Source organism: Cynocephalus volans, chromosome 16 (assembly GCF_027409185.1).
Source record: "Cynocephalus volans isolate mCynVol1 chromosome 16, mCynVol1.pri, whole genome shotgun sequence".
NCBI classification, from domain to species: domain Eukaryota; kingdom Metazoa; phylum Chordata; class Mammalia; order Dermoptera; family Cynocephalidae; genus Cynocephalus; species Cynocephalus volans.
In genome coordinates this window covers 60,486,308-60,500,855 of record NC_084475.1, presented here as the reverse complement: position 1 = coordinate 60,500,855, position 14,548 = coordinate 60,486,308, and the positions used below count along the sequence as shown (strand labels likewise).

The window sequence follows — 14,548 nt, the reverse complement described above, 5'->3', positions numbered from 1 at the left end:
TTTATACTCTGGCAATGAAAAGAAAGCAAAGCACCAACAAGCTTGCTGTTGAAAGTGATCTCTGTGGTACTCCTCCTATCTTTCATATTACCTAGGGTAGAAAAGCTTTTGGCCTTTGAATTTAGATCTTTCAAGATCAAGATAAAGTAATTACTTTAAAGTTATCATTTCTTTGAAAGTTTTTAAATTTAATAACATGACATAACATTAAATAGCATGCAAAAATTTAATAACATGAAATGGCATGAAAGAGGCATGAAGTTTTAATATTTATCCAAAGGAGCAAGGGAATCTAAAGGATTAAGGAGTATAGCACATAGAATGCAGCAAACTAAAACTCTGAATAATCTTAATTTTACTATAAGTGTAACATAAACATATTTGCTACAGAGCAAAATTCAGCATATAAGAGATTGATTTTGGACATGAAATATCAAAAGAAACTTAAAGTCTGCTACAATGAAATTCTGTGATCTGGACCCTGAGGACATTGTAATAATGCAATTCTAGTTAATTGAATTTGTTTTTAATGTATACTCAAGTTTTTAAGTGTTCATCAAGTCATTTAACCCTTTTAAAACATAGTGTAGACTTAAAAAAACATATAATGGACAAGTAAATTGTTCATACCTGGGAGGCTGATACACAAGTCGAGCTGAAGTATTGCTCTAATTGTCACCTTACCTCCCTAGAATAAACTGCCTTTCGATGACCGGGACGAATTGAGTGAAATCGTAACGGACAGATACGAGGCAGACAGTTTCTTTAGAATATTCAAATGCATCAAGTGAATGGAATTCTTTCTAACTTACAACTTGGATTTATTGTCTTTTTTAGCCCTGCCTCTGTCCTGTTGCAACCAGCTTCATCTTCAGATAGAAACAGTGTTACACTACTTGAAAAGGTACATTTTAAAACAATTTTTAATTAAGTCTGACTATACTGAATTATGATAAAATATTTATTTTTGTTGATATTACAGTTAAATTTAATTTCTATTTTCACATTTCCCAGTATTTGTACATTTTGTACCACTTCTTTTTTTTTTTTTTTTTTGTCTTTTTCGTGACCGGTACTCAGCCAGTGAGCACACCGGCCATTCCTATATAGGATCCGAACCCGCGGTGGGAGAGTCGCTGCGCTCCCAGCGCCGCAGTCTCCCGAGTGCGCCATGGGGTCGGCCCCATTTTGTACCACTTCTAATTATAAGTTATCTATTGCTAAGTGGGAATATTGGAATTAATTAATTCTGCCAGTGAACATATAATTTCACAATAATATTAGCAGCCTTTTATAGGTTCGTGATAACCAATGAATCTCTAATGAAAAAGGCTTCAAGAACAAGCCATGGTTATTAAGGTTTTAATATTACATGTCTGTCTTCTTCAGGACCTAGAAATGAGAACTCCCAAAGAGAAAAACAAGACCATTTCTAAGAAAATATCAGAATTTGAAGCGGAAGACTCTCTATCATCAGATATTGCACAGAATACAGAGAATAGTACATTTGGAGGGTCTCTACCAGCCAAAAAGAGTGATCCATTCCAAAAAGAGCAAGATCATCTGGTAGAAGAGGTAAGAAAAATACTGTAATAAGTATACTTAATTATTTTTTCAATGGCGTTGAGATCATAAGTGAAATATAGTTAACTATTGATTAACTGGGGTAATTTGGGATAAAGAAGGTCACAGATAATAAAAATCATGGTTAAAGCAAAATTGATCCTTCCAAAAAGTAGAAATAGATTTAATATAAACTTATTTATTTAAGATTACATCCATGGTTTAGAACCCATGTCCCATTCTATAAATATCCAAGTGTCAAAATAATATATGTAAGGTATTTTATAGATTAACCATTGCATAAATTATTAGATAAATGTACCCAATCATTATACTCTATTAATAAATTAGTTTGTCAATGTTGTCTGTTGCTTAGCTGAGCTTTCTCTTTTTTGAATATTAGAACAAAGAATATGCAATATCATATTATCACAGAGTGAAGGTTTTGTTCTTTTTGCTTCCTAAATAATTCAAAAGTGATTAAATCCATTGTTTTTCATGAACTTGGTTTTCCTAACTGTCTTTAATACGATTCTGCTTTTCACTGGAAAATGACCACATGATACTACTATTTTCAGTATTACAGAACTCTTTGTGCACAAATTAAATACTCAAGCCATTCATTAATGTTATTTTTTTTACATATTTCCCATAGCATACAAACATTGTTTGAATTTTGCTAAGCAGCCAGAAAATAAATCAGTTACTTTTTTTCCCTGAGAAACTGAAAGGGAAATTTGGTTTAGTGGATATTAATTCAGGTATTGGAGTTCCCTCCTTTATCCCAGTCCTGATCAAACTAAATGAGCATTGCCCAAATAAGAGAAATAGATGTCAGTTATTTTTATTGTTTGTAACATGAGGACCAGTTTCATGGTCTCTACTTTTAAATCTCTAAAGTTCTATTGTTTTTCTTTATTGACTCTATGCTAAAAAAAAGATGGTCAGTTGGTCTCTTTTTATTACCTAATTGTGAAAGGAAAGGCACATTTTCTGGATAAAGGAATTTAGATTGGCAGTGGAATGGGATGGGATAGAAGAGGAGAGTCCTAAAATCTCATAAAACTCTGAAAGGAAAGTGAAATTAATTTTCTTTAATTTTCTTTACAACAATGGGTATTTAGTATTTGAATTCCAAGAAGCCCTCTCTTTTCTTGGGCCAATATGATTATGGTTTCAGGAAATGTATTTTTTAGTGACCTAAAGGGGCAGAGATTTTAATTTGCATGCTTTTATTTTCCAGTTTTACTGGTATTTAGTTAATAGAGAGTGCTATTTTCATATTGTACAGTTTCTTTTCTCTATTTTAGAATGTGTCCCTATGCCTTGTTCACTAATTTAGATCTGATAATGAAGTTTCTGGCAAAGAAGTATGTTGTCAGAATGTATTCTGTTTGTGAATAGAGGTGTCACTGTGCAAATGGATTATGATTAAGAATTTGCTTGCTTTAAAACTAGTCATTTTTATCAAATACAGAGTTGCAAAGCTCAAAGATGTGGCAGATAACAGCTTAGGTCACTGCATAATCAGAACTGCCCCTAAGTCTACCAAAGTGTAAGGATCCTTATCTGTTCTCTCCTTTAAAATGGGTTATTCATTTAAGATAAAAGAGGAAATAGTTTTGTGCTTCATTTCACTTTACGGGATTGTACCTAAGATGATATACAGAGTATCTGGAAGCTTCATTGTTGCTTATTTTGAGGTATCTGTTATGGGAAAGGCTGCTGACTGTGAAGTCCTTACTATTCTTTCTACCAGTGGGCTTGGTAATTTTTGCTTTACTTTTGCTTTTCTGTTTTAGGTTGCCAGGGCAGTTTTATCTGATTCACCACAGCTCTCTGAAGGAAATGAAGTAAAATTAGAGGAACTAATTGACTCTCTGGTTTCTAATCCCTTCTTAACAAGGAAACAAATTCCCCGTACTCCAGAAAACTTGAGTAAGTTAATGCTTTCTACCCTTTTTTCTTTCTTAGGTATTAACATTATTAGATCCACGGTCTGAAAGATCTTTAGGCCACATATTTTAAAAGTCTTTTCTGTTTATTTGGCAATAACTATTCTGAAGGGACTTTTATTGAAGTATTAAGTATGGCCACTCACTTATATAGCAGTCTTTCAGTAGTATTATTTTGTGTCTTTATTATACTCAGAATAACCATTATATTTATGGAGCATGCACTGAGTCAGTAGCTTTATCTTCAATTATACAGAGGTATGATCAGCTCTGATAATATACAATTTTGTTTTTGTTGTTTTACTTGGCTTTTTCTGGAAAGTATTTTATCTGATCACTTTTAAAAACTCTCTACCTCCAGATCTGACCTGGAATCCATATTTATAGAATATAGAGGCTATGTTCTCTCAGTTAACAACCAGAATATCAGCCAAAAACTATGTGTGCATAGATCTTTACCCCTCCCAAACTAGTCAGACTGCCTGATACTTTTTTCCCTATAACATATAATTTGTGTAGACAAAATTGTGATACTGGCGTCCTTATGTAGGCAGATTATCGTGGTTGAATGATTAAATATAATGTCCATTTTGCTGCTGATTTAAAGTTGAACTGAGCCACGGCCTTGGTCAGTATACTGTATAGCCTGTGAAACAAAACTGGTCCTGCCTTGTGTGTTTTTGTAAATAAAATTGTACTGAACACAGCCTTGCTCATTTGTTGATGTATTGTTTATGGCTACTTTCATGCTACAATGGCAGAGTTGAGTAGTTGTGACAGAATGGGTGGCCTGCAAAGCCTAAAATATTGCTATCTGGCCCTTTACAGAAAAAGTTTCCCAAACCCTGGCCTAGATGGACAAGAAAATGTCTTAAGAAGATATGTAATTTATTTATGCTGAGTAAAAGTATATGCACATTTCAGGATTAGCTTTTGTTATATGTGTTTACTTGTGTTTGATCAGTTGGAGATTGGAATTCTTTGATATTATTGAGGTTTGATATATTGTGGAGCTTTGTCATCCAGCCATTATATTTATGGAGCATGCAGAGTCAATAGCTTTATCTTTAGCACTGGAAATATAATGTAAAATTGCATGCTCTGTGTTTGGGAATCTTAGTAGATTGTGTTTTTTCCCCCTTTCATTAGTAACTGAAATTAGGAGCTCATGGAGAAAAGCTGTTGAAATGGAAGATAACAGGACAAAACCAATTCAAGTGGATACTGAATGTAGAGAAGTATTGCCAGAATCCTTACCTGTGTTACATAATCAAAGAGAATTTAGCATGGCCAGTTTTCTCTCAGCAACCACTGAATCAGATTTTTGCCAGTCTCATTTGCCTGAAGAGAAAGTTGTTTCAGATTGCCTTAAGTGTGTGCCTCAGAAACATGTGGTGACCAGTCACACAGGTGAACCACCAACACAAAGTCAGTCAGATTTGCTAAATAAGGATATAATTTGCAAGCAAGATTTGGAATATACAGCTTTACCAACCCAGCTTTTAGAACCTAGCCAAACAGAGACATTCTTCCCTGCTGTAGGCAATAGTATAAACGTGGTGGGTAGCAGTGAAGAGTATATTAAAATATTGGACCACTCACAAGCTTCTCGTAAGGAGCCTTCCACACATAAAACTATGTTATGGGACTCATTTCAGATATCAAGTGGAATTAGTTCTAAGAGTTTTAAGGATATTGATTTTGGCATATTACACGAAACTCTTCCAGAAGTTGGTCACCTAAGTCTGAATAGCTCCAGTAGTTCAGAGGCCAATTTTAAACTGGAACCAAATAGTCCTGTGCACAGTGGCATTTTTCCAGAAGATGTTGTGGGAGAAAGACATAATACTCCAGAATCAGACTTCAATTTAAATGCTACTTACAGTAGGTATGAGGCTCTGAAGAAATCTCTTTCCAAGAAAAGGGAAGCATCTTACATCTCTAATCTTGAAACACTTGAAAGACATGAACCAGAATTGAGCCCTACTCCCCAAAACATGGAAACAGATGATATGCTTAACTTTTTGGATACAAATGATTTGCACATTGACCATACAAAATCATCTTTACGCACATCCCTTGGAGAAAGAAAACGTTCTCTTTCACCCCTAATTAAGTTTTCTCCAGTGGAGCAAAGATTGAGGACCACAGTACCATGTAATCTTGGAGAATTTCTACCTAATTTAGAAGGTAAGATTTGACTAGACCTATGCATATTCACCTGTTGAAGTTTTCTCTCAACTTTTCATAAAAATAGTACACAGTGAATGCTGCATGATCTTTGTTGTTAATATGACAAAATATGCTCTATTTCTTCTAGTATGAGAGGAGTGAGCTTCACTTTATGGGTACTTTCAGAATCTCTATTGATGTGTGTATGTTTGATACAGGGATGGGAAATAACCCCCCAGACCTGAAACTTATCGCTTTTGTAATAAAAGCTACTGAAAGTGAATCTCATGAAAATCTTCTTGTCTACTGGAAGGTGGTTTTAAAAAAGTTAAACACTAGTAGTGGTATAATATCTGTGATGTGCTTTGAAAAAGATTTGGTGGGAGTGGGGAGTAGAAACAAAACCAAGGTTGGTCAGTGTATTAGTTTCCTAAGGCTGCCATAACAAAGTGCCAAGACTGGGTGGCTTAAAACAACAGAAATTTATTGTTCTGGAGACAATAATTTCTAGAGGCTAGAAGTCCAGAATCAAGGTGTTGGCAGGGCCATGTTCCCTCTGAGGCCCTCTAGAGGAGACTTCTTCTTTGCCTCTTCCAATCTCTGTTGGCACCAGGTGTTCCTTGGCTTATGTGGCAGCATATTTCTCATTTTTGTCTCCATCTTCACATAGTGTTCTTGTGTGTCTGTGTGTCTTGTGTATCTTCTTATACAAGCACCAGTTGTATTAGTTAATTAAGGGCCCACCGTATTCCAGTATGACCTTATCTTAGCTAATTATATCTGTAATGACCATATTTCCAAATAAGGTCACATTCTGAGGTACTGGGGTTAGAACTTCAACACACCTCTTTTGGGGGACACAATTCAACCCATAACAGTATTAATAATTATTGAAGCTAGGTGTGGTGGATACAGTGGGCTCATCATAATTCTCTCCACTTTTGTATGTTTGAAAACTTTTATTATATAAATAGTTTAAAAAATTGCTCTAATAGCACATCAGGATAAATGTGGATCTGGTAATACAAATTTATTATATATCACTGATTTATCCATGATTATTAAACGCTGGCATATTGAAAAGTATTCTAGGAGGAATGTATCGATCTTTGGAGAAAGGGTATTTTAGTGAGAATAATAGTAATTTTATCATACTTGAGTATTTGCATAAGTGTGAGCCTTTTATTTCCCTGAAGACTGAAATTTGCTACTATTTGGAATCTGTCCTATTTATTTATTTATTTATTGTAATGTTTGCTTATCCCTTTCTTTTTTTTATAATCAATTTTGCAGAAGACGACATGTTGAATAAGAGCCTTGGTGTAAACGACTCTCCATCTGATTTGACAAGATGAAGCAGTACCCAGTTAATTTGATTATGATACACTTAAATCGAAGCTATGTCACAGGATAGAAACTGATTTACAACTTAAATACACGTTAGAAGTGTAGCACTCTTTCAAGGTCTAAAAAATCCTTAATGCCTTTTAGCTTCCTGTAATGTTTTTAGGTAAGGAAAGTATGTTTGGGTTTTTTCTATTTGTAGCGATATGGGATTTAAATGTAAAGTATTTTGAAAGCAAATATCAAGTTTTGGGAAGCCATTCTGATTTCTTGAATACTCTTGTAAGCATTAAGTAAATGATAAAAGTAGTTTAATTTATTGTGCTAAAATTTCAGGTAATTAACATAAGGATGAGTACTGTTTGCTATACTTTCACTAAGTGGTTAATATTATAGCCATTGAATATACTGAACTTTCATTTTAGAAAAATATATAACTTCTATTGTTTCTTTTTGGAACATTCTGGTACTAACCAAAAAAAGTAAGAAAAGTAGTACCTTGGGATGTGTAGTCAAGATGACAGATTTTAAGACTGGGAAAGCTGTAAACAGGCTTGATGATTATCCAAGTAGATTGTTCCTGAGAAATGATGTTTGATGGAATAAAGTGCATGTGATGATAAGTGAAGACTGGGGCAGAATGATTTAAAAAAAGAAAAAAGATGGAAGAAGATGACTAGCCACTTTTAAGGAACACTGTCAAACTATAAATCCATTCAGTGGATTGTATAATAGGTTTATATTTAGTCTAATTTAGACTTTGAGAATTTGATTCTAGTTATATATTTTAACAAAAATATAAATTTAAAAAATTCATTAGTGTTTTATTGATGTTGGTTTTTTGGAGGGGTGGGGTGGGGTTGCTGTTTTGGGGATAGGAGGTAGTTTTGATTGTTACTTTACTACTCAAAAACCATTGAAGTTTGCCAGTGCTTACAGAATAGCCCCAGAATAACTTGAGAAAACTGAACTTGGGGTTAAATAACTTGTAACACTTGTACAGTCTTCTGCCTCATTCTGTCGGGCCCACTGGCCCAGAAACGGCTTGTCTGTAGCATCCAAGTGAATGTATGCCATTGCCCTCTGTGAACCAGGAGCAGTGGAACAGGCACGGGAAGGGTGATAGCACCTATAGTACCCTCTGTAGGGCCCCAACTCATAACCTTCAAACCTTGTCCACTAGCTCCCAGGAAACTGGCAAGGAGAGGAGAAAAGTTGGAGAGGAGAGTGGAGAGTTCTGGAAGTAAGTGGGCTTAATAGTTCATCTCTCTTCACTTATCTTGGGCCGCCTTTTTCTCTTTGTTTGTCCTGACCCAGTTTGAAGACCAGTCTTAAGTTAGCACGTATAACTTCCTTCTCTGCAGTGGAAAAGAGGAAGAGAAGAGCTTCTCCTAAGGTGCTATGTTCCTTTATTAGTTAATACAAGAAATTAGTGACTCTGTAGGTCTACTGGGAAATCTCTTGTTTGTTTTAAGAAAACCCATGGTTGGCTGGTTAGCTCAGTTGGTTAGAGTGGGTGTTACAACACCAACGTCAAGGGTTTGAATCCCCATACTGACCAGCCAATGACAACTAAAAAAGAAAACCTAGTATCTGTAAATCAAAAATTAACATGTTAGGGAAAAGACATGGCTATCATATTAGCATCTGCAGAAGTGCCAGGGCCTTTGCTAGATACTTAATACAAATTATTTAATTGTCATAACTGTAAGATAGCAATTAATACCTATTTTACAGATGATACTGAAGCTAGGGAGCTTCAATGATGTGTCTAAAATGGACTCAAGGCCCATTTGTGCTAGGATTATCTGGGTTGCATCTTAAAAATGCAGGTCTAAAACGGGGATTAGGAATCTGTATGCTTCCTTGGTCATTCTTAGGCTCAAAGAAGTTTCATAATCACTTATGGGATACAGATTCACATTTAGCCCTTGGGTACCTTTAAGAAGCAGGTACATTATCGCATATATACTGCTTTAGAGATCGCTATCTGATGGGAAGCCAAGTTCACCAATAAAGCCTTAATTACTGAGGATCAAAAGATCAAAATATCTCTGGACATGATGGTTTTACGAAAATCACACTGAGTTATACCTGTGATAGGCTTGACATCCTTCCTTGTTCTTCGTGTGCCAGTACCATAAGTAAAAATACCTCACATCTATCACTTTCTTCTCCTAAACCATTGTGATTGCAACTTTTTGCCTTCAGCCTCTTCACTATCCAGTATCTCCTGCATAGTTGCCTTTTGACCTTAAGGAACTACTTTGACCATGCCACTTCCTTGCTTTAAATTTCATTAATGATTCATTGCTAATGCTAGAATAGAGTTCAAAGTTAAAGGCATATAAGTTCCCCTACATAGATTTCCTCCATTCTTCCTTCCACTGTGATCTCTCATTTTTTACTTAATACCTCAGTGAGCATGGATCTTTAGAAATCTTGATTCACAACTCTCCTGAAGTTGGAATACCTTTTACCTTTCCCTTCTAGTTTATCACAATTATAGCTCTCTTTTAAAGCTCAGGACAAATCTTATTTCCATGTTGAAGTCTTTTTTTTTTTTGGTGGCTGGCCTGTACAGGGATCCGAACCCTTGACCTTGGTGTTATAACACCGTGCTCTACTCAACTGAGCTAACCAGCCAGCTCCTTAAGTCTTAATCTATCCATATGCATGTGCCTATCCCTTCTCTGAAATCTCCTGTGGTTTATCATATGTACATACACATACAGTATATAGGCGTGTGAGGTGTGCATAGAAGGGTACTTTGAAAAGTTCATGGAAAGATTTGTATTTTTTAATTTTTCCACTAACTTTCTGAAGTACCCTTGTATATCACACACATACATATGCCCCAAGGGCCATGTGCCATCTTTAGCAAATACTTAAGTATTGGAATTGTTTTGTTTGCTTCCTACATGATGGAATAAAAGTAATGGTAAAGTGGGCCAATTTATTGCTTTAAATGTATTTTTTCTTATTACATTCTTATCAGATTATATGGAATGTACCTTGTTTTATTCATTATTTGTAAAAATATAAAGGTGTGTAAACTGACTTCTACATTTAGATAATGCCAAAATGTCCTAATTATTTTAAAATGTTTAAAGAGGACAAGCATGTAATGTTGCTAAACATGAAAAATGTTATCAAGTGGAATAAAGAGTAGTTGTAGTTAAAGAATAACATTTAGGGACAATTTAACTGAAAACAAAAATACTGACAAGTATTTTGAAACCTTTTCTCTACCATGCCTATGAAGTCAATCTTATCTAAAGGAAAAATACGAATTCTTAGGACCTGCATAAAATATACTATTCTGAGTGTATTAAAGAAAATATGTTTAAAGGCATTTTCCTCAATATAAAGAAGGTATTTGCTGAAGTAAAGTTCTCTTTTGCATTAAGTTGCAGATACATAGTTGCTCTAGAGATCACCTTTTTCCTTATGCACAGTGAATGGCAAATTCACATCCTAAGTTTAAAATATTTGAATCCTCTGAGACTATTTGTAAATATATTCTACGTACTATTGTCTTGAATAAATTTTTAATATTATACAATCTGGCTTTGGAATTTCCTATATATCAAAAAAACATGCCCTGAAAACCATGAAATGATCACATATAAAAGTATATTAATAACTTGGTCAACAAAAGAAATGTGAGAAGTTCACAAAGTCAGGTAAGAGTATTTTGTTACTGTCATTTTAATTACTAGATTTATTACATATAGTATTTTTAAATGATTTTAAAAGTATATCCAGTTGGGGGGGAGGGGGGGGAGGGAGAAGGGAGGGAGGTTTTGGTGATGGGGAGCATTAATCAGCTACAATGTATATCGACAAAATAAAATTTAAAAAAAAAATTTTTTCAGTAAAAAAAAAAATAAAAAAAATAAAAAAAATAAAATAAAATGTATACCGGAAAAAAAAAAAAAAAAAAAAGTATATCCATACTGTCAAGAGTTTTCTCATTTGGAGTCTTTATACTACTTGCCAATGGCCCTAATTAGATGATTTTAAAATTTACATCTGAATAGCTTCTTACTCTTTATGGGTAGTGACCCTGTCATCCAAATCTTCTGCTAGTAAGGCTTTAACAATGTTTTAATAACTTTATAAAGCCTTGGAAGTTCTAAAGCTTATATTACTATCTATACAAAGATATTGCCTCATCTATAAAATGAGAGGCTCAGGAGTTGATCAGAGGTCTTTTGGCTGTAAAATACTCAGATTTCATTTAAAACAGGCTGGCCAGTTAGCTCACTTGGGAGAGTGTGGTGCTAGTAAAACCAAGGACACAGGTCTGGATCCCTGTATCGGCCAACTGCCAAAAAAATTAATCTACGAGATGGCTATTGCTAGAACTGGAATGGGTCATTTCAGGTCTGTGTTCTGATTTCACTATACCACACTGCCAGATTAGGAACCTCAGAATCCTTCCCCAAAAGTAGGTACTCTAAGAATCTGATTTAATATTATTCAATTTCCAGATAAATACAAATAGAAATGTGATCTTGCGCAAAGTTAGTGAAACACTTCCTTGAGAGAACTCAACTTCCTGGGCTTCAGCTTCCTAAGTATGTGAATTTGGAGTTATATGAAGGAATAATCTATACCTGAAAAGCTAGGATTTTTATGGTTAATTTTTCTATCAGTGGAGGAAGTAGTAGGGTGTAATGGTTAGGAGAGGGGGAGAGTGATTGCCTGGGTTCAGCTTAATAAGGTCATACCAGTTTTCTCATCTATTAAATGATAAAAGTAACCCACCTCATACGTTGTGAGGATTAAGGAAAATGCACACATCAAGTACTTATGAACACCTGGCTTTTAGCAAGGGTTCAAATATTTAGCCAGGCTTCACATCCAGTAATTTGGGGAAGAATAGTTCAGTAGGTGGTAATGACAGCTAACAATTAGTACTGAGTATGAACTAGGCACCATTCTAAATGCTTTCCGTGCTGTTTTAATTTAATTCTTTTAATAATTCTACAAAGCAGCGGTATTCTTATCCACATTTTACAAATGAGGTAACAAGCACAGTGAAATTACCTTGCTCAAGTTCACAGAGCTAGTAAGTGAAAAGGCTAGAATATTAACTCAGGTGGTATAGCTTCAGAGTCAATAATCTTAACCACTGCACAGGTGCTATCAAGCATCACTAAAATGGTGGGGGCTGAGCTCACAAAAACAAATTTTTCAGTTAAGCAATACCCGTGGGCAGTCAGAATCTTAGATTTACATATTAAGTACCTTCAAATTGTTTTAAATAAGACCATATATTAGATTACTAACAGTAAATGTTTATTATTCATAATAGAAGCAAAGAAGAATTTATAAATGCATTTTAATACCTTGCTGATAAAATAACATTCCATCTTTGCGATCTGATAAGGAATACAGGGAAGATATTGGTAAAGGCTTTGATGTGCATTATCTACTATAACCAGGTAATCAGAATACACACAAACCACCTACTTTAGTGTTACACCATACCAACTTTTGAGAAAGGCCATCTTGAAGCTCTACTGGATAGCTGAGTAAATAGCGTCCAACGTTTAAAGACTGGGGAGTAAGGAAAAAAGATGGAAGTAGTAAGAAGCACACATTTAAAGCCCACTTTTAAGCACACGACATTGAATATTAAAAATGAGGGGTGCAAAAAAAAAAAAGCAACTCATTTTTAGAAAGAGCATTTGGCAATATTCAACGCATAAGGAGACTGTGCTTGGGGCCATCCACTCTCTCCAGCTTCTCGAAGTGTTTCCTGGCATTGCGAATGTTGATCAGAGTAGCTGCAGAAGGGATCGACGGATCCGACATAACAACCATCACGTACGTGTTTGATGTGAAGATGTCGATGAAAGCAGCGAAGTTAGAATTTCTAACTTCCATGCTCTGGAAAGAAGCGGCCAATTTACTGCAGCTCAGCTTGAACTGCTTAATGATGTTGCTGATCTTCTCAAATCGGTGGACGTCACGCTGCTCTTTGCACTGGTAATGGGAAATAACCAAGAACGTAGCTCTCTCAAACAGCAGAACTTCATCGGCCTCAATAATTTGGGCAAAATTCCTTAGGTTCATCTCGAGTTGCTGAACATTGGGAATCAGCTGATAGACAATACTGGACCAGGCTTTGTAGAGCGTTTCATCCCAGATGGATGTTCGAAAACAGGCGCACTCCAGTGGGCGAGACAAACGCCTCAGGTCTTCCTCTCGCTCTTTAAAAATCAGGTCACGCTGATCCTCCTGAACCAGATCCATTTTGTGCACCAGGCAGAAGATTTTGGCATCAGGAGAGTTCTGGAGGATGGCCTCCAGACAAGACTGGTAGTAATGCATGTCCTTTTCCAGTTCGCGGCTCTCCACGTCAAACACGTAAATCAAAACCTCGACATTACGGAAGATGTTGTCTCTCTGGCTGGTGAAGTAGTTTTCCATGAAGGTGTCCTGACCGCCACAGTCCCACAGGTTCAGCACCAGGTTCCCCAGGAATCGGACGTGGGAGTGCTCCACATCAATGGTGGCACCCAGGCGCCGGGTGTCGCGAGCAATATAGTTTGCAAAGATAATGGACCTCATGCTGGTCTTCCCCGACCCGCTCTTCCCCATCAGCAGCACCTTTTTCTTCATGGCCGTATTTGGCATCACCCGCCGGGGCCGCCGCGGACTGGGCCTGAGGGCGCGGCCTAACTGCAGCGCGGAGGGAGGGGTCGAGGGCTGCGAGGGCTCCGCAGGCTGGGCCTCGGTGGGAGCGCTGCGCAGCTGTGCGGCCCGGGAAGCCGGGAGCGCGAGCTCGGGGTTAGGAAGGCCGCGGCGGGGCTGGCTCTTCCTCCGAGGAGAGGGCCAGGGCCGGTCGGCTGTAACAGCTCTGGAGAAGCGCTCGCCTTCCGGACAGGCAGCCGCTGAGTCCCCGCCGCCACCCACTTCCGGCGGCGATCTCGCGAGAGCTCCTGCTCTCGGCCGTCCTTGCCCGACAAGCTTTGAGAAGCTGCTCCTTTAATAAAACCGATCAGGGGCGACGCGAGAGGTGAAATGGAAGGGAAGCTCAAGGACTCTAGTGTTGTGTTCTTTTCTTTATAAGCTAGGCTTACGGTTGCGAGGGGTAGGTGTATGGTGGGTCGGGAGAATGCTGCCCTCTCGTGGCCCCCCCAAACCCCAAACACCACCGCCACCGCAACCGGCTGTAAGGGCGAGGCGTGCTTGCGAGGTTTCCGCAGGGACAGCAGGCGGGAGAGGTGGAGGGAAGGCCTGGCTTCTCGGCCTGCTCGGGCCCCTCCAGGTTCCCTGGCCTGATGAGTACAAGGGCGGAGCAAATGAGAATGTGCAGAGGAGGGAAGTTATACTTCGAGAAGTTGAGCGATTGCCGGTGTTACACAGCTAACCTGTGTAGCGAATCTAATCTGGGAGACATCCTGACTCCCAGTTGGTGGTTTTCCCACTTCGGGGCAAGTTCCTTTCTCATGCAGACTTTTCCCGTAATCTCAGACTTGAGAATTTATAGTCAGAAT

At 37.3% G+C, this 14,548-nt stretch overlaps 2 protein-coding genes and 1 non-coding gene across 3 annotated transcripts in view; 2 read left to right on the top strand and 1 right to left on the bottom strand.

Annotated features, from left to right (window-relative positions):
- Nucleotides 1-7,758, top strand: part of HAUS6 (HAUS augmin like complex subunit 6) — a 32,991-nt gene extending 25,233 nt beyond the window's left edge. Inside the window, exons 13-17 of the mRNA XM_063080978.1 lie at nt 838-904; nt 1,390-1,575; nt 3,366-3,501; nt 4,668-5,708; nt 6,984-7,758. Of these exons, the coding sequence (XP_062937048.1) occupies nt 838-904; nt 1,390-1,575; nt 3,366-3,501; nt 4,668-5,708; nt 6,984-7,045 (1,492 nt within the window). The 3' untranslated portion in view covers nt 7,046-7,758. The remainder of the gene's footprint in view (nt 1-837; nt 905-1,389; nt 1,576-3,365; nt 3,502-4,667; nt 5,709-6,983) is intronic.
- On the top strand, nt 632-762 carry LOC134365324 (small Cajal body-specific RNA 8). Its single transcript, XR_010022028.1, has one exon. It is a non-coding gene; the product is annotated as a small Cajal body-specific RNA 8 (non-coding RNA).
- Nucleotides 7,759-11,990: 4,232 nt separating the features above from the next.
- On the bottom strand, nt 11,991-13,978 carry RRAGA (Ras related GTP binding A). Its single transcript, XM_063080678.1, has one exon. It carries the CDS (start codon nt 13,683-13,685, stop codon nt 12,744-12,746), a length of 942 nt encoding a protein of 313 aa, XP_062936748.1. The 5' UTR covers nt 13,686-13,978; the 3' UTR covers nt 11,991-12,743.
- Between the last annotated feature and the right edge of the window lie 570 nt (nt 13,979-14,548).